This window comes from Hyperoodon ampullatus (genome assembly GCF_949752795.1).
Source record: "Hyperoodon ampullatus genome assembly, chromosome: 2".
NCBI lineage: Eukaryota > Metazoa > Chordata > Mammalia > Artiodactyla > Ziphiidae > Hyperoodon > Hyperoodon ampullatus.
In genome coordinates this window covers 174,939,369-174,963,875 of record NC_136915.1, presented here as the reverse complement: position 1 = coordinate 174,963,875, position 24,507 = coordinate 174,939,369, and the positions used below count along the sequence as shown (strand labels likewise).

Below are 24,507 nucleotides of genomic sequence, written 5' to 3'. Positions count from 1 at the left end.
TACATGTGGTATGATTTCCATTTATATGAAATTTTCAAACGGCCAAAACTAATCCATAGTTAAAATTTAGAACAGTGCTTGCCACTTGATGGAAGTTATGGGGAAGTAACAGGAAAGGGAACTTCTTAGGGTGATGGAAATGTTCTGTATCTTGATAAGGGTGAATCCATTTGTCAAAACTCATGGAATTGTACATATACAATTGGTGCATTTCAACATATATACAATTTACCTCAAAAGATGTAAACAAACAACCAAATAAAAATTGCACTCCTAGTCTAGATGGACTCACCAGAGAATTTTTCCAAACATATAAGGAAATAATAATATTCTCAAACTCAGAAAATTGAGAAAGTGCGAATACTTCCCAAATTGTCTTATGAGCTAAGTGTAACATTTTAAAAATATAAGGAAATGAAAAGATAGGTAAAATAAAGTTCAATCTTTTTCATGCACATAACAAAAAAAAATGGTAAACAAAATATTAGTAAATCAAAACCAATAATATACTAAAAGAATACATAAGGAACAACTGGATTATATAGTAATCCAACACTGGTATATTTAAAAATTAATCGATATTATTTCCACATTAACTAAATACAGAGGTCAAATCATATCATCAAAATAGATATAAAAAGAAGCTTTTGATAAAAGTTAATTCTAATGCATGACAAAAGCTCTCAACAGACTAGGACTAAAAGGAAAACTTCCTTTACCTAAAAAAGAGTAACTTTCTTAACCTAAAAAAAGAGTAACAATTTTTTTTTAAAAAGCTGTTGCAAACTTCATACTTACCCCTGAAATCACAAACCAGGAAAAAATTGATTTTCAACAACTGAATTTAATATTTTAAGGAAGAAACTCTCTATTGTAATAATATAGGAAAAAGAAATAACAAGTATAACAAAAGAAAGAAAAAAAGCTGTCATTATTTGGAAATGGTATGATTGTGTACATCAAAAATTTTTTTAATTTATAAACTAGAATTAATAAGTTAATATATCAAGATGCTTAAATACAAGATCAATACAGAAAAATTAATTGTATTTCTAGTCTAGCAACATGGTTACAAAATGAAATCTAAAAATATCATTTACAGGCTCATCAACAAACATCAAAGACTGATAAATAAATTTAATGAAACATGAACAAGAATTCTACATTAAAAACTATTAAAAATTAATAAAAGTAACACACACGGGGTCACCTGATTCACAATGGAAGTTCCTTCGCAATCAAATGTAGAAAAAGTAGTCTTTAAATAAATGATGCTGAGAAACCCACAAAGAATAAAATGAACCTTGACCTATACCTCACAAAACACAAAATAATACCAGATGGATCATAGACCTAAATGAAAAAGATTTTTTTTTATAGATTACATAAGATAACAGAGGAAAATATCTTCATGACCTTCAGGGTAGAAAATAACTTTTTTAACGGACACAGAAAAGCACTAATCATAAAGAAAAGCTTAGTTAAATGTACTTCACCAAAACTAAGATCTTCTCTTCCATAAAAGATCTATACAGAGAGGGAAAAGCCAAGCCACAGACAGGAAGACATTTTGTTTAATACACACACACACACACACACACACACACACACACACACACTTCCAAAAAAGGACTTGTATCTAGAATATCCCAGTAAGTCAGACAACCTACCCACCTGCTCCCACTCCCCCAACCTCAAAATGTGCACTTATGAAAAAGGATATCCAAGTTATATGAAGTAATATGAAAATGGACAACTTTAAGAGTTATTAGGAAATGCAAAATGAAATCACAATCCAATACCACTACTCATCCACCAAAAAAATGTCTAAAGTTTAAAAAATGACCCAAGCGTTGGTGAGGTTGTGAAGCAACTGGGACCTTAATACACTGTTGGTCGGAGTACAAATTGACAACCAATTGGGATATTATTTGGCACTACCAACTAAAACTAAATATGCCTAACATGCAACCCAGAAATCCCACTAGGGTTATATCAAACACAGATGAGTGCTTCTATCTCCCAAAAGACATATAAATGAATGTTCATAACAACATTATTAACAGTGGCAAAAAAGTATAAACTTGAATACCTACCAACACTAGTATGGGTAAAATACTTGTGGTATATTCATATAGAGGAATACTGTAAACCAATAAAAAACAAAACTGAATCACACAAGCATAATATTGAGCAAAAGAAGGCAGAAACAAGAGAATATATATTATATAATTCCACTAATATAGCACTCAAAAACAGGCACAATAAATCTATAATTATAGAAGTCAGAATAGATGGTTAATGAGAAGGTGGTTATCCACATAGAGGGGGCAATGGGAGTCTATCTTGATCTGCATAATAGTTACAGAAGTTCATGCAAATGTACAAATCCATTAAGCTATGTGTGTATATAACACAATTTTGTTAAGACCTCAAAATAAATGTATTTTCAGACAAAAAATGCAGATAATTTATCTCAGCAGACTTGGCAAAATACTAAAGGGAATTTTTAAGTCAAAAGGAAAATTATATCAAAGACAAGTATATGAATATAAATAAGTATGTGAATGTGAAGAGTAAGAAAAAATGTAAATACATGGGTAAAGCTAAAATGAATAGGGACACTATAATCATATCTTTGGGGGTTTCAAATATATGTAGAACTAATGACAATGAAAGGTAAATTTGGGTAAATGGGAACTGGCAAAATACAAATTTACCAAGAATACAAGTGGCAATCTCTAGGGAACCCAATAAAAAAAGGTACAACTCGGAAATGAATAGAAGGGGGAAAGAATAATTTAAAATACTCAGTTAATCCAAGAATTGAGAGAAACATAATACAGAATGGACAAGACAAACAGAAAACAAATAGTAATATGTAATGTAATTACATTAAATGTCAACTGACTACACTCCAATTAAAGATAAGACATTAACAGACTACATCAAAAAATAAAAACTATATTCTATTTAACACTAAACATACAAAGTAATAGCTGAAACTAACAGGGTGGAGCAAGATATTTAATGCAGAAGACTATTAAAAAGAGCTAGAATCATTCTACTAACATCAGATTAAGTAAAGCTTAACTCAAAAAGCATTACTTAGAGATAACAAGGATCATTACATCATGATAAAAGAGTTAATCACTCGGGAGATATAATAACTTGATATTTGTTATCAGTGAAAAAAATAAAATAAGAAAGAAATAAGCAAATCCTCTCTCAGAAAATGAAATATCACACAGAGAAAACAGTTAAAGATATGGGAGATTTAAATAAGATTAATGTCTTTTACCTAACTAATATTTACAGAACACTGCACAGCAAATTTCAAAGACTTGAAATCACACAATGTATATTCTCTGACTGCTCTGGAATTACATTATAACTCAAAAACAGAAATATAACTAAAAACCCTCCAAATACTTAGAGATGGAGCAATAAACTTCTAAAATCATAGATCAAAAAAAACTATGACAGAAATTTAAAATCACATTGGAAATCACATTGTATTTTGAGGAAATCTATAATGAAAATATGACATATCAAAACTTTGCTATAGCTAAAGCTGCTTAGAGGAAAAAGTATAGCACATTTGAAAAGATCTAGAAATCAATTCTCTAAGCATCTAACTCAAAAAGTTAGAAAAAGAACAGCAAGTTGAAACCAAAGGGAGAAAAGAACATTAAAATATAAAAGCAGAAATTAATGAAACAGAAAACAAATCTACCATAGAAAAATACAAAGGGCAAAAGTTAATTCACTGAAAAAATAACAGAATTGATAAACCAAAACCACTAAGTGTAACAAATGAAAAAAATGAGAAGTGCAAACGACCAATATAGTAATAAATATGAAAAATCAGATGATATGGATGAACCTAGCAAAACTGACACATCTATACAAAATATCCAAATAGTTCAATTTCAATTAAAAAAATTAAATATATAATTTAAAACTCTCTCTCTAGGAACCTCCAGGCTCAAATGGCTTCACCAGTGAAATCTTCTAAGCATATAAGAAAGAAATAATAACAATGCTTCTCAAACTCCTCTAAAGAACAGTAAAAAAGGAAATACCTCCCTCTTTTTATGAGACCAGAATAACCAAGATACCAAAATCTGATCAGGATGTGATAAGTAGGAAAATTACAGGCAATTTCTCTCAAAGATCCAAAACACACACAACACACACAAATAGCAAACTGAGTCCAAAGGTAAATTAAAAGGATAATACATCCCAACAAAGTTGGCTTATTTTAGAAATGCAAGGTTAGTTTCACATTGAAAATAAACCAGTGTAACTCAACACATTAACAGAGTAAAGGAGAAAAGCCGTGAGTGTCTCAAAAGATGCTGATAAAGCACTTTATTAAAATCCAACACAATTCATGATTTTAAAAGTAAAATTAGCGAGGTTGCTGGGTATGAGGTCAATAAACAGAATTCAACTGTGTCTAACTACTAGCAAAAACAATTAGAAAATGAAACTTAACCAATAATTCTAATTAAAATAACATAAAGAATATCACATACCTAGGAATAAATCTGCTGAAAGATGTATACATCCACTCTACTGAATGGAAACTACAAATAATTAGTGGGTTAAATTTATAAAGCCCTAAATAAATGGAGGCATATACCATGTTCATGGATTGGCTGATTCAATATTGTTAAGATGTCAATTATCTACAAAGTAATCTCTAGTTTCAGGGCAATCCTAATCAAAACTCCAGCAGATGTGTGGGTGCTGGGTGTGGATGTGGATTTTTAAGAGTAAGTAAAAACTGAAACACTTATTCTAAAATTATATGAAAATATAAAGGGCCAAGAACAGAGGAGAAGAGGGAGGAAGTTAGAGTATACACACTACCAGATATCAAGACTTCTTAAACTAAAGTAATTTAAGGCAGTGAGAGACAAACAGACCAATGGAACAGAAGAGAGTAGAGAAACATACTCAAACTTCAATGACATATGAAAAATAGAAATATCTTGGAAAAAACTTCCATGTAGAAAGACTTCATTCAGAAGTTTAATGATTTCTGATCAATGATATCAATTACAACACCAAGTAAATAATATTTCAGTTAAATTCTCTCACAGACTGTATAAAATAGCTTACAAAACAATTATCAGATCTTCTATAAAATTTTTATCTCTTACCTCTCCAAAAGCCCCTCGACCAATCACCTTTAATATTTCAAAGTCTTCTCTATGTAATCGCATCTGTTTCACTTTAGAAGTAAATGGTTTAGCTGAAACAAAAAGGCAACATCAATTAATGAACTGTGATACAAATTATATATAAAAAATGGTATTTCTTACTTAAACAATAAAAATGAAAATAAGGATTAAGGATTATGCCAAAGTATTTAATAGTCTCATCAAACTATATTGAGAAGAAATAGATTTAATTTTCATACGATGTTTATTTCTTATATATGAATTATATTTTGGGTGAGAAGCATATTTTAAACACCAAATAATGCAAAGTACTAGTGATGTACAAATGAGACCAATTTATTCTCATTTTAAACATTCCGTGTATTCTAACTCAATGCTAGATACATATTTTAGCACAAAGGTCCAAGAAGTAAAAGCAAATTTCTTGGCACCAGAGAGAAATTCAGCAATCCCCACCAAGTAAATTAATATTTGTCACACTCATTCATTTATTGATCATTTTAACATGCCTTTAGCAAGAGTTGACATTATACAAAGTATGGTGGCAATTACTCGAGTTTAAAACAAATATAATTACAATATGGTACCTTCATTCAAGAACTTCTCAGTCTTCAGAAGTAGATACAGTATGCACACACATATAACACAGTAATGTGATAAAAGTTTCTAATAGAGATAAATACAAAGTGCTTCAGGATCAGTGAAAATGGAACCCTAATTCTCTTGTAAGAACACTAATGTTTCACAAAGGAACTAACATTGGATCTGGACCTTGAGGACTAAGTAGACTTTTGCTAATTTGGCTGTTTGCAATGTACTATAAATATTCCCAACAGAGGGAGCAATATAAGCAAATGAAGAGAGGCAAGAAAGTGAACTTGGGTGATAATGGTAAATAATCCACTGTTGTTATAGAATTATAAGAAGAAATACAAAGAAATCAGGGCTAGAAAATGGAAAATGTAAATGGCCTTGGATGCCATGCAAGGAACTTAGACATTATTCTATTAATTATAGGGAACATATTGACATTTTTAAAAAAAATTATAAAACCAATTACATGTTCTGCTGCCTCTAAGAGAAATTTAGACCTGTCTCCTTTCCTCCCCTCATGTCCCTCCTTCTCACACAAAAAGGAGTTAATACAATTAAATGGTCACTGTATATGGGTACACTCTTCTCCTTCCTACCATGCACGAGAATGTGGAAGATCAAAGGTATGTATTTGAGCATTAAGGGAAAGAGACACAGCAGGCCTTACCACTTGCTTTGGTCTAAAGGTATTTAGCCCTAACTACTGATACTTTAGAAAAGAGGGGTATTCCACATTGCAAAACCCAGTCTACTAGAGATTTCTGCATTGGTGTTTTAGATTATAAGGGAAGGAAATAGAGATTGAATCTCTATTTGGAATTCACACAACAGGAAAGATGATCAAAGAAACAGATCAAATTTGAATAAAGGTATAAAGGATCTCATACTGTAAGAGAGAGAAGATGTAAAACCATGGCAGCCAGGAAGTGAACATTTTGATAAAATGACCAAGACATCTTGGTTTTGAACAAACTGGACTGGACAAACGGTGAGACTGTGGCAACTGGGAATCAGTCAGGGTCCTAACAGGAAATAAATTATCCCAATCTGAGGAAGGCTTATTTACAAATAGACTATTTACAAAGGTATAGGTGGGTTATAATGGAATGGCAAGGAATAGTGAAATCATCTTGAGACTAGTGTCCCTCCCTTTCCCAGCTTCTACACAAGCATATCAGAAATACTTGGTTAAGAATAGCACACATAGAATGTGTAAATTAAAAATAAAAATGTGGAGCCAGCCAGTGTGAGAAGAGTGCTAGTCTAGTTGCTAGCTAGAGCTGGAAAATATCACAAAGCAGCCTACAACATTACACTTAACAGTTCTTTATTTCTTTTCCTTCACTGTTTATTACCCTGACCCCCTCAAGATTTCCAAATACCTTAATCCAAATAGACGGTATGTTCTATTTCTTTGTCTCATTCTGACCCTAAATCCAAACAGCATTTCATCACAACTATGTTTATTCTTAAAGAATAATTCTGTGTATACCTTCCTCTGGGTAACATCCTACTTATCTAAAAGGTTAGAAATCTAGGTATTTCAATCCTCTAAAACATTACTGTAAAGCAGGAAAAGAAACTGTTTTTTAAAACCAGAGTAATTGAAATACAATTCAGGTAAACAAATGATTGTTGAAACAATCTTTTAGCAAGGTACAAAGGATAACAATATGTCAAAATATAAATGATGTTATCTTTCCATGCAATAGTATACACCCTGAAAGCACCAAGCAAATGAACACTGTTAAATCATGCATAATTAGGATTAAGGATTTTATCAGCTATCCACACTTTATGGGAGCCTATAGTATTAACATAAACTAAAAGAATAATCCTGTCCATTCTTTACTTCCTGGAACCTGCTAGTAAAAATCCCATTTCTTTGACATAGCAAAATTATTCTATTTTCAGATATTCAAAAATGAGTTAAGTCACAAATTTCTTCAGAAGGCTCATAGTTTACTAATTATTTATTCAATTCACTCAAAAAGTATCTTTGAATACCCACTATATGCCAAGCATCTTATAAGATGTTAGAAGTACGAAGATAAATAAAATAGTCCCTGTTCTCAAGTAAACAAATTATGCAATAAGTGTTACTCTCCCATTTTAAATTTTCAGTGTGTTTAAAACAGACTTACACACAGAAAATTATGCTCACATTACAAGAAATGAGAGAAATGCAAATAAACTTACTGGTAATATTCTATTATTTAACAACCAAATATGCCAAAAAATAAAAAACCTGAAACCACCAAGTGTTTGCCAGAGTACGAATAACAGGTATTCTCACACATAACTGGTAGGACTGTTAATTACCACCTCTGTGGACAAGATTTGGTTTTCTTTTTCATTCTCTTAACATGACATTTTACTTAAAAAGATTTTAGAAGCTGATACATCTTTGTATACCTTGAGATAAACGTTACTTGGTTATAACATAATTTTTTAATATATAGATGAAATTGCTTTGTTTTGATTTTACTTAGGAATCTTACATTTGTGTTTATAAACAATTCTGGTTTACAATTATATTTTTTCTGTACTATCTTCATCTGGTTTGGTACCAATAATAAACCAACCTCATTAACTATGTTGAGTAGCTTCCTCTCCTTTTCTTTTCTCTAAAATAAAATAATTCTAGGTTTTTTAAAGATCTCAATGTGAAAAACAAAACTACAAACCTTTTAGAAGACAATAAAGGAGACTATGAATATAAGGTCTGCTAAAACTTGCTAGTGAAACATCTTGCATGTGTCATTATGTTGGATTTTTAATATTTAACTTCTTTCACACTGTCATTTTCATTTTTCTATGTCTACCTGTGACAACTGTATTAATTATATTTTTCTAAGAAATTATACATTGCATTGAAATTTTCAAATTTATTGGAATAGGGTGACATAATATTCTTTTCTTTATAAAACTACTATATGAATAGGTTTGATCCCTTTTTATTTACTAATATTATATATTTAGGTCTATTTTCATTATTTTTCTTTACTAATATTGCTGGAAAGTTTGCATGTTTTACAACTATTTTTCCAAATATACATTATTTAGATTTGTTTATCCTTTCTAAAATTCTGTGGAGTTTTCTCTTCTGTTTTAGTAGGTTCTTACCTGAATTTACATAAAATTTCAAAAAAGTAAATAAAGGCTAATGTTAACCTTTGGCTCTCACCCACCAAAAAATCAATATAGCCATACTGATATTAGATGAAAGAGGTATTGGGTGGGGAGGCATTAGTGGAATAGAAATTAAAAGGAGTCATACATAATGATTAAAAAAAAAAAACCAGCTGAAATTAACCAGGACACAATAAGTCTAAACATGTATACAACCAACAACATAACCTCCAAATGTGTAAAGCCAAATTGACAGACATAAAAGAAGAAACAAACTCACCTTCCTAAAGAGAGATTTTACTCTCTCTCTCAGTAACTCATAGCTCAAGCAGACCAAAAAACAAACAATTTTTTTAGTGTATTGAGTGGCATACATGTAACACTCCACCTAAGAGTAGAAGAATTAATTTTCAAACACACACTGAACCTCTACAAATTTTTATAATATGCAAGGCATAAAACTACCTCCAACAAAATTCAAAGTATTGGGAACACAAAAATAAAACTCTATGAGTACTATGCAATTAATACAATTAGAAATCAAAAACAGAAAGACCAGAGGAAAGCCCATAAGCTCTGAAATCTGACAATAATTTTGAAGAAGAAAGTAATAAGGTAATTAGAAAATATTCAGAACTACTTAATAATAAAAATATTACATATCAAAACTTCTAGAATATAACTGGGGGGGAGGGGAAAACCCTCAATATTTATACTGGGGAAGAAGGAAGGCTGAAAATTAAGGTGTCAAATATGTTAAGGTCAGACCAAGAGACTAAAATCAAAGTAGAAGGAAGAAAACAAAAATATAAGGAGGAAAAAAATTAAATCAATTAATTAATTAATATCACTTACAACTACACATCTGCCAAAGACAGATAACTGGACTCTAATCACAAGGAAATAATCAGACAAACTTAAATTGAGGAACAATCTATAAAATAACTGGCCTGTGGTATGACAAGTTTCAAAACACACCAAGGACATTGAAAGATAAAAAAATGTCTAAAGAACTGCTCCAGATTAAAAGATTCTAAAGAGACATTAAAACTAAATGCAGAATTCCCTGGCAATCCAGTGGTTAGGACTCCGCCCTTTCACTGACAAGGGTGCGGGTTCTACCCCTGGTTGGAGAACTAAGATCTCACAAGCCACACAGCATGGCCAAAAAATAAATAAATAAAATAAAATAAAAACTAAATGCAAGGCTTCCCTGGTGGCGCAGTGGTTGAGAGTCCGCCTGCCGATGCAGGGGACACGGGTTCGTGCCTCGGTCTGGGAAGATCCCACATGCCGCAGAGCAGCTGGGCCCGTGAGCCATGGCCGCTGAGCCTGCACATCTGGAGCCTGTGCTCCGCAACGGGAGAGGCCACAACAGTGAGAGGCCCGCGTACCGCAAAAAAAAAAAAAAAAAAAACTAAATGCAATGTGAATAATGGACTGGAACTCATAGCCAAAAATAAAAAATAAACATTGCTATAAAGGATATTATTGGGATAACTGGTGAAATTTCAATATTAAATATGTATTATATAATACTGTATCAGGGTTAAATTTGCTAAATTAATAATTGTACTGTGGAGATATCTAAGAGAATGCTTTCATTTCTGAGAAAACAGATGTCGAAGTATGTACAGGTAAGGAGTCAAGATATCTATATACATAAGAATGAACACAGATCCTTATTTTATACCAAATACAAAAATCAACTCAAAGTGCATCAAAGATCTCAACTTAAAAGATAAAACTATAAATACCTGTAGAAGAAAACATAGGGGGAAATCTTCATGGCATTGGATACAGGCAATAAAAGAAAAAAATAGATAAACTGGATTCATCAAAATTTAAAACTTTTGTACATCAAAGGCTAGTATTGAGAGAAATTAAAAAACCTACAGAATGGTGAAAAATATTTGCAAATCATATATTTGAAAAAGAATTAATACTAGAACATATAAAGAACTCCTACAAGTCAACAATTAAAAAACAGCCCTATTAAAAAATGGGCAAAGGTTTGATTAAATATTTCTCCAAAGATACACAAATAGCTAAAAAGCACATGGAAAGTTACTAAACACCAATAATTAGGGTAAAAAAATATTAAAAGTAAGCAAAAACTGAAACACTTATTCTAAAATTATATGAAAATATAAAGTGAGCTCACAATCTAAAAATTTAAACCACATAAGGAAATAGTCCACCATAGTGTAAAGTAGGCAATCGAAACAAACAGGAACATTAGTACCCCCAAGAACTCAAGAGAATAGCACGATCTAAACAACACCATAAAATAAGTGGGTGATGATGACTAAGAGACAGAATATAAATGATAAAACAAACAGATATGAAAATCTACCCCAAAAATGTCAAGAAATTAAAGGTATAGTCATTGAAATTTAATGTTACTTTAAATACTAACATGTGCATATATGATAAAATAATGAACTTAAATCACCAATTTACTTCTCTATATACTGTTTATAACTACTCAAACCTTATTTAAAAAAAAAAAAAAACCTCTTAATCAATAACTCAAAAAAAGGGGGTGTTTACAGAGAGATCACAGACTCCTTCAAGAATATGGTATAAGGCTATGAACTCCTCCTGCCAAAGAAAAAGCACATATACCTCAAATTTTATATCTCATACAGAAAGATTACTAGATACTTCATAATCCTAGATTAAGAAATGATGTTCTACAAATGTATGGATACCAAGGGGGAAAGGGGTGGGGTGGGAGGAATTGGGAGACTGGGATTGACATATATACAGTACTAAGTATAAAATAGATAAATAATGATAACCTACTGTATGGCACAGGGAACTCTACTTAATGCACTGTGGTGTCCTAAATGGGAGGGAAACCCAAAAGGGAGGGGATATATGTATATGTATGGCTGATTCATTTTGCTGTGCAGTAGAAGCTAGCACAACATTGTAAAGCAACTATACTCCAATAAAAATTATTTTAAAATAAAAGAATGGAACTACCATACAACCCAGCAATCCCACTACTGGGCATATACCCTGAGAAAACCATAATTCAAAAAGAGTCATGTACCAAAATGTTCATTGCAGCTCTATTTACAATAGCCAGGACATAGAAGCAACATAAGTGTCCACCAACAGATGAATGGATAAAGAAGATGTGGCACATACATACAATGGAAGATTACTCAGCCACAAAAAGAAAGGAAATTGGGTTATTTGTAGTGAGGTGGATGGACCTAGAGTCTGTCATACAGAGTGATGTAAGTCAGAAAGAGAAAAACAAATACCATATGCTAACACATATATATGGAATCTAAAAGAAAAAAAAATGGTTATGAAGAACCTAGGGGCAGGACAGGAATAAAGATGCAGATGTAGAGAATGGACTTGAGGACATGGGAAGGGGGAAGGGTAAGCTGGGATGAAGTGAGAGAGTGACATGGACTTATATATACTACCAAATGTAAAATAGATAGCTAGTGGGAAGCAGCTGCATAGCACAGGGAGATCAGCTCAGTGCTTTGTGACCACCTAGAGGGGTGGGATAGGGAGGGTGGGAGGGAGATGCAAGAGGGAGGAGATATGGGGATATACATTTATATGTATAGCGGATTCACTTTGCTATAAGGCAGAAACTAACCCACCATTGTAAAGCAATTATACTCCAATAAAGATGTTAAAAAAAAAACCCACAAAAATAAAATAAGATAAAATTCTCCCACCTAAGAAAAAAGAAAATATAAATATAAAAAAATAAGTTAAAAAAAGAAATCATGTTCTAAAAGATATTAAGTATGTAGACATATTAAACCAAATTACATGTCATCACAGAAAATATCACCTGATTTAAAAAAAATCAGCCTTTTAAGCCATACGATAGCCTGAGAATGTCATTTTCCACATTCCCAGCATCAATAAATTCTACTTCCTATGACACACTAGAAGGAGCTAGAAACTAGACAGGGTGAACTTATTGCACAGATTTAAAACATCTTTCTTTACAAAATCTTTCTTTCCTTACAAAATATTTCTTTAAAATAAAAACAGGTGGTGAGCCAGATTTGTCCAATGGTGTCATAGCTTCCTGAACCCTGGACCAACAAAACAATGAAACAGAAATAAGTTCAGTTATTTGCACACATATACCTAAATGAATGCATAGGAAAAGAGTCTAAAAGGATATAGGCCAAACAATTAACACAGAGAACTTCTGTGAAAGAGAATGGACATAGGGCACAGAAAAGGAGGGACTTTCACCTTTACTACTGAAAGCAGAGAAACATTTGGTTAAAAATACGGAATCTGAGGTCAGACAGACCTGAGTTCAAGGTTAGGGTTTGTCACTTATTAGCTATATGATCTCATACTAGTTACTTATCTTTTATGAACCTCATTGCAAAATGGAAATAATAGAACCTAAGTCAACAGGCTGGTTGTTTTCTCAGTTTTATTTTGTGGTAAATATATATAACATAAAATATGTCATTTTAACCACTTTTGAGGGTACATCACTGGCATTAATTACATTCACAATGTTGTACAACCATCACTGCTTTCTATTTCCAAAACTTTTTCATCACCCCAAACAGAAACTCTGCAACTATTAAGCAACTGTTCCCCATTCCCCTTTTGCCCCAGCCCCTGGTAAACTCTATGATCTACTTTATTTCTCTCTGATTTTCCTGTTCTAGGTACCTCATATAAGTGGAACCATATAATATGTGGCTTATTTCTGGCTTATTTCACTTAGCATAATGTTTTCAAGGGTCATCCATGTTATAGCATGTATCATAACTTCATTCCTTTTTAGGGCTGAATCATACTCCATTGTGTGTGTGTGTGCACATGTGTGTGTGCATGTGTGTCACATTCTATTATCCATTCATCAGTTAATGAACACTTGGGTTATTGTGAATAATGCTACTGGAAACACTGGTATACAGTACTTTCGTGCTGTTGTTGTGTTGTTTTACAATTAAATAAGAACATAAAATACTTAACATGATATTTCATGTATATAAAGGCTCAATAAATGCTAATTACATTTATATATTGTTTGAATGGTTTAAATAAACCTGTGTTCATGTATTGGGTTGGCCGAAAAGTTAGTTTGGGATTATGCAAAAACCCAAACAAACTTTTTGGCCAACCCAATATAACATGTAAATTTTTAAAAATAATTACTCCTAAGAGCATGATCTGATGGTAAAACAATTATATAACTAAAGAAAGAATGTGTCCAGGAGGACGATACTGATCAGGAGACAATATCTGTGAGTGAGAAACCTAAGTAGTAGTCTTTCATGCACAGTAGATGGGGATGCTGACAAATTAACAAAATATTAATCCACTTGACATGTCATTCCTGCCATGGGCTATCAGAACTTAAATCCATTAGAGTAACTATCCTTATTCCAACTCCATTCTTCAGGCAAACTTCTAATAAAATATTTTCTGCAAGAAAAAAAAAGTACCAGTAGGGCCGACACAACTAACTCCAATGCTCAATAGATATATTCTTTATTGTAAATCACTAAACTAGCATTCTAAATTCACCTACTTTGCTTCCTATAGGACTAGCAAATATATTAGCATCCCTAATTTGATCAATTCTATAAGGTTGAGTCTCAAATTCACCAATAAAATGTCTTCATTAATCATTTAATTCTACATTTAATTCTTTATTGAGTTCCTGTTCAGTACCAGCCACTGTGCTAGAAATGACTAGTTACTTAGTCTTCCCATAGTAACAATTTACTCTCATCACATACTTCTTTCAAATATCTTCAACTATCACCACTATTAATAATGAATAAATAAATAACAGGTTCACAGGAAATTTTAAATAACAGTTTTATGGGAAGTAAATCTCAAAAAAGAGAAAATATAGACATTATATAAATTTATTTCCACTCAGCTGGTGAGAACACTACTATAAAATGGTGTTTTTAAATTATTCCATATGTTTAAAATATGACAAAAGTAAAAAAAATAGTTTGGCCACTTTGTTTATATTTTTTACATGTTTTTAAAACATTTAAAAAGAAATATGAAGGGTCTTGTTTTACCAGCTATTAAAAATGTATTTAAAAATATCAGTCTAGGGACTTCCCTGGTGGCACAGTGGTTGGGAGTCCGCCTGCCAATGCAGGAGATGTGGGTTAGAGCCCTGGTCCGGGAAGATCCCACATGCCTCGGAGCAGCTGGGCCCGTGTGCCATAGCTGCTGAGCCTGCGCTCTGGAGCCCATGAGCTGCAACTACTGAGCCCACGTGCTACAACTACTGAAGCTTGCACGCCTAGAGCCTGTGTTCCGCAGCAAGAGAAGCCACCGCAATGAGAAGCCCATGCAACGCAATGAACAGGAGCCCCCCCACTCACTGCAACTAGAGAAAGCCCGTGCGCAGCAATGAAGATCCAATGAAGCCAAAAATAAATAAATAAAATAATTTTTTAAAAAACGTATCAGTCTAAATATAGATAGATTATCTAAAAAACAACCTATGTATACCATAAATGTATTAGAATAGGACATTTTTATGTTCTTGGGACGAGGAAGAACTTTTCTAATCATATGCCAAAAACAAAAACTCTAAAGGAAAAGATAGAAAGATTTAACAAAATTTTAAAATTACATTTTTAATTGAAGTATAGTTGATTTACAATATTATATTAGTTTCAGGTGTACCACATAGTGATTCAGTATTTTTGCATATTATATCCATTATAAGTTATTACAATATAATGGCTATAATTCTCTGTGCTATATAATATATCCTTGTTGCTTACCTAAAAGTTATAGATTTTTTAATTCTCTGAATAAATTTAAGACAATTATACTACAAACAGGGAAAATACCTGTAAACTGTGAAGGTCAAAGGGTTGCTATTCCTAAAATTCAAAGAGCTCTTGCAATGTAGTTAGAGAAAAAGAACTTTATAATAGAAAATGGGGCAAACGGTAGGTAATTTTTTTTAATAACTTGATTTTAAAACATACATTTAAAAAGCCTTAAATCAAATATATCAAATAATTAAGAGCTCTGTCTTCACAGTTTGGATCCTGAGTTCCAAACCTGACTGTAATTGAATAGCTATGTAATACTGGATAAGTTTCTTAACCTAATTCTCAGTTTCTTTATGGAGACTATTTATTAACCCAAAGGTACTGGCAAGATAAGCTAAGTATTTTATAAACAGATAAGATGGAAACATCCAAAAGGCAAGACGTGGCTAGAAGATGATTGATAAAAATGGTAAGGAGCTCAAGTTAAAATGAAAAGAATGAAAATGAAATGAAAAGAATGGAGACTTCAGAAGAACATCTTTTCCTGCTAAAATCTTTGAGTGTGAGACACACAGGTGTCATTTATTTGTATAGTAACACCTATGTCACATTCAAAGTTTCCTAGGAATTCTCGAGCTGATAAGCACTAATGGAAAAGAAGGAACAGATGAAGGAAAAAGACATAAATGACCCAAGCCTTCTGAAACAGCACAGCCATGGAGAGATGATCAATTGGGGTGGGGGGACTGACTTCGTTAGGTTTCAAATATTCACATATACAAAAAAAAAAAAAGGAAGGGGAAGTAGGGAGAAGGGAGAGAAGGGAAAGGATAAGGAGGAGAAAGAGAAGGGGGAGAAGGAGGAAGAGGAGGAGGAAGAAGAGATTTCCCCACAATTCCCCAAACTGTGAATTTGTGAGGAAAAAAAAAAGTCTTACAGAAAGGATATAGAATTAGATATATTTGGGTTTGCAGCAATTCTGTAGTAGATATCTCCTGAATGGCAGATAAGAGACAATAATACATGGTACAGGGAAGGGAAAGGAGGGGTGGTAAGGGGTAAAAGAGAAGAACCTAGTGGCCATAGCTCTACTAAACCCTCCCCCTCCCCCACTCCTTACAATGGCTATGATCCAGAAGGAGACACCTGATCCAAGCTATCTCAATTAGATTCCCTCTCTCTCTCAAAAGAAATACAGACTAGGAATCACAGGAGAGCATCTTTGGGAGAAACATAAAAGACAGTGATTAACTTCACAGTTTGATAACTTACATGTGTTAAGTTTCAATTGGGTAACCTCTAAAGGAAAAGAAATGGAATGTTTGTCAATCAAACAAGTAGAGGGGAAAATTGATTCAGGAAAATAAACTGAATTAATCCAAAAGATAATAAGAACATATGAAAAAATAAATATTTTGAAAGTTTTTTTTAAAAAGGAAAAAAAATGGTAGAAATAAATCCAAATAATTCTGTATTTACAATAAATGTAAATGGCCTGTTACAGTCAAAATACAAAGATTTCACACTGAGAGAGAAAAATCCAGTCAGATGCTTTTCCAAAAAACATCAAAACACAAGAATACAGAGAGAATGAAAATAAAAGGATGGAAAAACAAACCACATAAATAACCAAAATAAAGCCACATTATTTATAATAAGGGAAAAAAAGAGGAACTGTAGGGCAAAAATCCTAACTAAAGATAATGATTGTCATTACATGAAAGGTGAAAATCATCATGAAAATAAAATAATTCTACATTTCATCATTTAATTAATCTAGTATTACTCAAAGTATATAATCGGCAAAAACTGAGAGAGTTACATGGAAAAACTGGAAAATACCCCATCAAGACAGATAACTTTAATACATAATAATTTATAGGTGAAGCAGACAAAAATCTGAAAATCTAAATAACAAGTTGGGTCTACTGGACACATACAACTGCAGGAGAAACATTATTTTGAAAAACATGTGGAATATTTATATACATGGAACAAATACTAGGCCATGATAGAAATAAGTTGGAAATTTTTTAAAATAATAACTTTTTTTAAAGCATTTGGAAATTAAAACACACCTCTAAACAACTCATAGTTCAAAGAAGAAAACAGAAATAGGAAATAAGAAAGCATTTAACATGGAACAATAATAAAAAGACAACATATCAAAATGTGTGGGATGTACCTACAGTGGTACTTAGAAATCTAAAGCCTTAAAATTTATATTAGAAAAGAAGAATGCTGAGGATTAATAGGCTAATCACAGAACTTTAAAAGATGGGGAAAATAACTAAAGTAAATGAAAGAAAATAATACAGATGAGAGTACAGATTAATAGAAAATAGAGAAAATCAACATTACAAAAAATTGGTTCTTTCACAAGACCGACAAGATCTTTTCACAAGATCTCTAAAAAGAGACCAAGGAAAGAGAAGACGTAAATAAGCAATATTAGAATGAAAAAAAAATGTACACAATTACTGATCTTAAGAGAGTAACCAGAAAATCATCATTTCAAACAAGTTTATGCCAATAAATTTTTAAATTAACATTAAGTGGGCAAATTCCTAAAAAATTCAACTTGTCAAATGACACAAGAAATAACAGGAAGCTTGAATAATCCTACATCTAATAAAGAAACTGAATCCCTACTTTAAAATCTCTCTGGAAAGAAAACTCCAGGATGAGATAGATTTGTCATTGAATTCTTCCAAACTTTCAAATATCTAAGGTAGTAATGACACCAGCATTACATGAAGGAGTACATTTCAACGTGTTTTGTGAGGCCAGCATAATGTTGATGCCAAGACTTTACACAGGCATCACAAGAAAAGAATCTCTCTTGTGTACACAATGCAAAAAAACATAATCAAAGCACTAGTAAATCAAATCCAAAAATATATGTTAAACATCACAACTAAGTTGGGTTTAATGAAGGAATGCCAGATTGATGCAATATTCAAACTTAATGTTTATCACCACATCAATGGAATAAAGATGAAAAATCAAATGATTATCTCAACAAACACAAAAAAATAATAAAATGCAATACCAATCTATATTAAAATAACAAAAAACTTAAAACCTTTAAGAAAATTAGGAATAGATACATTGGATAAAACTCTTAAGCAGTTTTTTTTTTGCTTGTTTGTTTCTTTTTTTTTTTTTTTTTTGCAGTACACGGGCCTCCCACTGTTGTGGCTTCTCCCGTTGTGGAGCACAGGCTCCGGACGCGCAGGCTCAGCGGCCACGGATCATGGGCCCAGCCGCTCCATGGCATGTGGGATCCTCCCGGACCGGGGCACGAACCTGTGTCCCCGCATCAGCAGGTGGACTCTCAACCACTGCGCCACCAGGGAAGCCCTCTTAAGCAGTTTTTAAGTCAACTTCTAAAGGCATGTTGCCAAGGACAAGGTTCAAAGCTAGGGTACTCAGAATGACTCTAAAACCCAGGCTTTTCCCACAACACCACAGCAGTGGTCATGAAATTATTTTTGTTCACATACTAGCTCTACAAAGGTTTTGAAAAACAACATACTCCTTTGAACAGTTTTAAATTATACCTCAAATAATTATAGGTTTAACAGTTGTAAATGATGTAATTTCCAGTATATTTCATACTGCATATATGCTTTAAATAGAATTCTATTAAAACCTGGAATTTATGAAAATTTATGGGAAATGTCCACCATATAATCTAATTGGCAAAGCCAAGCCTCACTATCAAACCAATCTATAAAATAAGACTTATTTTGTTAGAAAAGGTCTGACTTTAATTTTTAACTCAAATGACTGTATTATTACATAGCCCAATATCAGCCATTTTGCTTCAGAGTTTTCAGAAAGATTATGGATGACTGATAGAGCTTCGTCACTAGTTTGTAAGCTAGTGAAATAAAACACCTGCCTCAATACTTTTTATAGAGCTTTTTGTTTTGCCCTCCCTTGGAAGCTATGCATTCTCAAATAGTCCCTTTTGTTTTGCACCCAAGAGATTTTCACAAGCTAAAGTACGAACTATAGATTTGAGACAAGAAGTATGCCTTTATCTTATAAAGAGGGAGATGAGCAATTATAAAATGGGAGTGGAAAAAGAAAACAGACTTCATAGTGTTCTCAAACACATGGATTTTAGAAAAGAATACTTAGGGAAGTTGAGGATGTGGAATTTGACTCCCATTAAACTATATGTACCCACATACCCTTGGGGTGCCTTCATGCACTAATGGTACAGCTACCTCAATTTGAAGACGAGTATCATAATCCTGAGCTTTAATAGATAATTTTAAGTGAAATTGACAATTTTTATTTTAACAAAATGTTTTAATCTGATTTTAATTGACTCTCAGGTGTAAGTGAATGACGGTATCTTTAAAAAGGACTCCATGCTGGAGGCTTTGTTTTCTAACAGGGATCACCTGCAGTATGTGACGAGGGTTGTTTCGGCTACTGATAGGAATCATTTTCTTAGCCCTCTCCCTCTCCTCCTCACTCTAAGGTAAGCTTGCCAGCCAGGGATCCCAGTACAGCAGTTCAGGGTGTCAGAACCCTTTCTCAGGGCCAAAACTGCCTCTGAGGTGCCCTGGGACACAACTGCTGCTACTGGTGGCCAACACTCCATCAGCAACTGTCTAGTGCCTGTTCCATATAGTCCAGATACAGTGCCCAGGCCTGTTGCCTCACCCTTCACCACATTCTCCCAAATTTCAGTCCTCCATACTCCCAAATACTATGCCATGTGTGAGCAGGGAAAATGCTGAGTCATATGAGAATCTAGGCCCAAACCAAACTAGGAAAGTCAGTCTGGTGCCCTATTAAAACCTAATGATGCAATTAAAAGAAAAAATGTTTTCGTTTAATTTTTTGTCTGTTTGTTTGTTTTTGTTATTGAGCAAACATGTTTACTTTTTCCATATTTCTATTTTGACATACTTGAAATCACAGAGAATATGGTTTCCTGTACTTTAAAAAATTTTAACATTTCTTAATTTTTCTTTCACATGAAAAGGGTGATAGCCATCAAATTCTTTCCCTCAACTCCAGAGCTGACAACAGGGGGGAAAATTACTCCCACATTCTCTCAAGTTAATAACCATTATACACATTTAAAAGTCCTTTTAATTATTGGAACTCTTTTTCACGACTGGCTGCTCTGGTTTTACCCAAAACCACGTTGGGGTATGTAGGTTCAGAGCCCTAGACCCTCAGCGTTTTGTTTCCTGTCCCTACTTCTGACACCCCAGACATGCCTGGGGAATTCCACGGCTTCTCAAAACACAGCTCTTAAGGGTATCAGCAGGCTGAGTTTCCCAAGCTGTGGGACAGAGGCAGTCAGCCAACAAAGGGCCACCAACCTCATCCCAGCCAGGGCAATCCTAAGCCAGGGTCCTGTCTTGTATCCCACAGCCCACAAGACATGAAGCCCACAGAAGCAGCTATTCCAGGGCTCCTAAAAGCAGCCCAGAGCACACAGGCTTGCCCACCTATAGCTGGTGAGTCTACTGTGGCAGATACTCCATGCCTGCACTGAAGCAGCCATAGTGGGACTTGGAGGCCCTGCCCTGAGCACCAAGCAGCAGTATGTCTCTGAGCACCCCCACCCAGAGCTAGAGCTTTACAAGTGCTCCCAACCCCTAAAACTGAAAGTTTGATGACAAAGCCTGAGGCAAGGAAAGGAGTGGGACAGAGTACTACCGAGACTCAGAAAACCTGAACTTCTGCTCTGGACATGCAAGGACCTCACAAGTAATCCTGGGCAGGACACATCCCTTACTATAAAAGGAGAGAGAGAGAAAGAAGAACTACAATTCTGAAGTCTGTGGAACAAAAACAACATTCACAGAAAAACAAAATGAAAGGGTAGAGGGCTATGTACCAGATGAAGGAATAAGATAACACGCCAGAAAAACAACTAAATGAAGTGGAGATTGGCAACTTTCCAGAAAAAGAATTCAGAATAATGATAGTGAAGATGATCCAGGACCTCGGAAAAACAATGGAAGCAAAGATCGAGAAGATGCAAGCAATGTTTAACAAAGACCTAGAAGAATTAAAGAACAAACAAACAGAGATAAACAATACAATAACTGAAATGAAAACTAAAATAGAAGGAATCAATACCAGATAACTGAGGCAGAAGAACAGATAAGTGACCTGGAAGGCAGAATGATGGAATTCACTGCTGTGGAACAGAATAGAGAAAAAGAATGAAAAGAAATGAAGACAGCCTAAGAGACCTCTGGGACAACATGAAACGCAACAACATTCACATTACAGGGGTCCCAGAAGGACAAGAGAGAGAGAAAGAACCAGAGAAAATACTTCAAGAGATTATAGTCGAAAACTTCCATAACACGGGAAAGGAAATAGCCACCCAAGTCCAGGAAGCGCAGAGAGTCCCATACAGGATAAACCCAAGGAGAAACACACTGAGACACATAGTAATCAAATTGGCAAAACATTAAAGACACAGAAAAATTACTGAACGCAACAAGGGAAAAACAACAAATAACTTACATGGGAACTCCCATAACGTTAACAGCTGATTTCTCAGCAGAAACTCTACAAGCCAGAAGGGAGAGGCATGATATACTTAAACTGATGAAAGGGAAGAACCTAAAACCAAGATTACCCTACCTGGCAAGGATCTCATTCAGATTCGATGAAGAAATCAAAAGCTTTACAGACAAGCAAAAGCTAAGAGAATTCAAAACCACCAAACCAGCTCTACAACAAATGCTAAAGGAACTTCTCTAAGTGGGAAACACAAGAGAAGAAAAGGACCTACAAAAACAAACCCAAAACAATTAAGAAAATAGTCATAGGAACATACATATCAATAATTACCTTAAACGTGAATGGATTAAATGCTCCAACCAAAAGACACAGGCTTGCTGAATGGATACAAAAACAAGACCCATATAAATGCTGTCTACAAGAGACCCACTTCAGACCTAGGGACACATACAGACTGAAAGTGAGGGGATGGAAAAAGATATTCCATACAAATGGAAATCAAAAGAAAGCTGGAGTAGCAATACTCATATCAGATAAAATAGACTTTAAAATAAAAACTGTTACAAGAGACAAGGAAGGACACTACATAATGATCAAGTGATCAATCCAAGAAGAAGATATAACAATTATAAATATATATGCACCCTACATAGGAGCACCACAACACATAAGGCAACTGCTAACAGCTAAAAAAAGAGGAAATCGACAGTAACACAATAATAGTGGGGGACTTTAACACCTCACTTACACCAATGGACAGATCATCCAAAATGAAAATAAATAAGGAAACAGAAACTTTAAATGACACAATAGACCAGATAGATTTAATTGATATTTATAGGACATTCCATCCCGAAACAGCAGATTACACTTTCTTCTCAAGTGCACACAGAACATTCTCCAGGACAGATCACATCTTCGGTCATAAATCAAGACTCAGTAAATTTAAGAAAATTGAAATCATATCAAGCATCTTTTCTGACCACATCGCTATGAGATTACAAATCAATTACAGGAAAGTGCTTCCCTGGTGGTACAGTGGTTGGGAGTCCGCCTGCCAATGCAGGGGCGCAGGTTTGTGCCCCAGCCCGGGAGGGTCCCTCGCGCCGCGGAGCAGCTGGGCCCGTGGGCCACGGCCGCTGGGCCTGAGCATCCAGAGCCTGTGTTCTGTGGCAGGAGAGGCCACAGCAGTGAGAGGCCCACGTACCACAAAAAAAAAAAAAAAAATACAGGAAAAAAAACCTGTAAAAAATACAAACACATGGAAGCTAAACAATATGCTACTAAATAACCAAGAGATCACTGAAGAAATCAAAGAGGAAATCAAAAAATACCTAGAGACAAATGACAATGAAAACACGACAATCCAAAACCCATGGGATGCAGCAAAAGCAGTCCTAAGAGGGAAGTTTATAGCTATACAAGCCTACCTCAAGAAACATGCAAAATCTCAAATAAACAATCTAACCTTACACCTAAAGCAACTAGGGAAAGAAAAAGAAACAAAACCCAAAGGTAGCGAATGAAAAAAATCATAAAGTTCAGAGCAGAAATAAATGAAATAGAAACAAAGAAAACAACAGTAAAAATCAATAAAACTAAAAGCTGTTTCTTTGAGAAGATAAACAAAATTGATAAAACATTAGCCAGACTCATCAAGAAAAAGAGGGAGAGGACTCAAATCAATAAAATTAGAAATGAAAAAGGAGAAGTTACAACAGACACCGCAGAAATACAACGCATCCAAAGAGACTACTACAAGCAACTCTATGCCAATAAAATGGACAACCTGGAAGAAAGGGACAAATTCTTAGAAACTTATAACCATCCAAGACTTAACCAGGAAGAAATAGAAAATATCAACAGACCAATCAAAAGTAAGGGAATTGAAACTGTGATTAAAAATCTTCCAACAAACAAAAGTCCAGGACCAGATGGCTTCACAGGTGAATTCTATCAAACATTTAGAGAAGAGCTAACACTCATCCTTCTCAAACTCTTCCAAAAACTTGCAAAGGAAGGAACACTCCCAAACTCATTCTATGAGGCCACCATCAGCCTGATACCAAAATCAGACAAAGATACTACAAAAAAAGAAAATTACAGACCAGTATCACCGATGAATGTAGATGCAAAAATCCTCAACAAAATACTATCAAACAGAATCCAACAACACATTAAAAGGATCATACACCATGATCAAGTAGGATTTATCCAAGGGATGCAAGGATTCTTCAATGTATGCAAATCAATCAATGTGATACACCATATTAACAAACTGAAGAATAAAAACCATA

At 33.8% G+C, this 24,507-nt stretch overlaps 1 protein-coding gene across 11 annotated transcripts in view; it reads right to left on the bottom strand.

Annotated features, from left to right (window-relative positions):
- The window catches only part of CDC42BPA (CDC42 binding protein kinase alpha), a gene marked incomplete at both ends in the record, with an annotated part of 303,526 nt that overhangs the window by 241,149 nt on the left and 37,870 nt on the right, over positions 1-24,507 (bottom strand). For all 11 annotated transcript variants that reach the window (XM_079719570.1, XM_079719575.1, XM_079719576.1 and 8 more), the window contains one exon: positions 5,172-5,263. In XM_079719570.1, the coding sequence (XP_079575696.1) occupies positions 5,172-5,263 (92 nt within the window). The remainder of the gene's footprint in view (positions 1-5,171; positions 5,264-24,507) is intronic.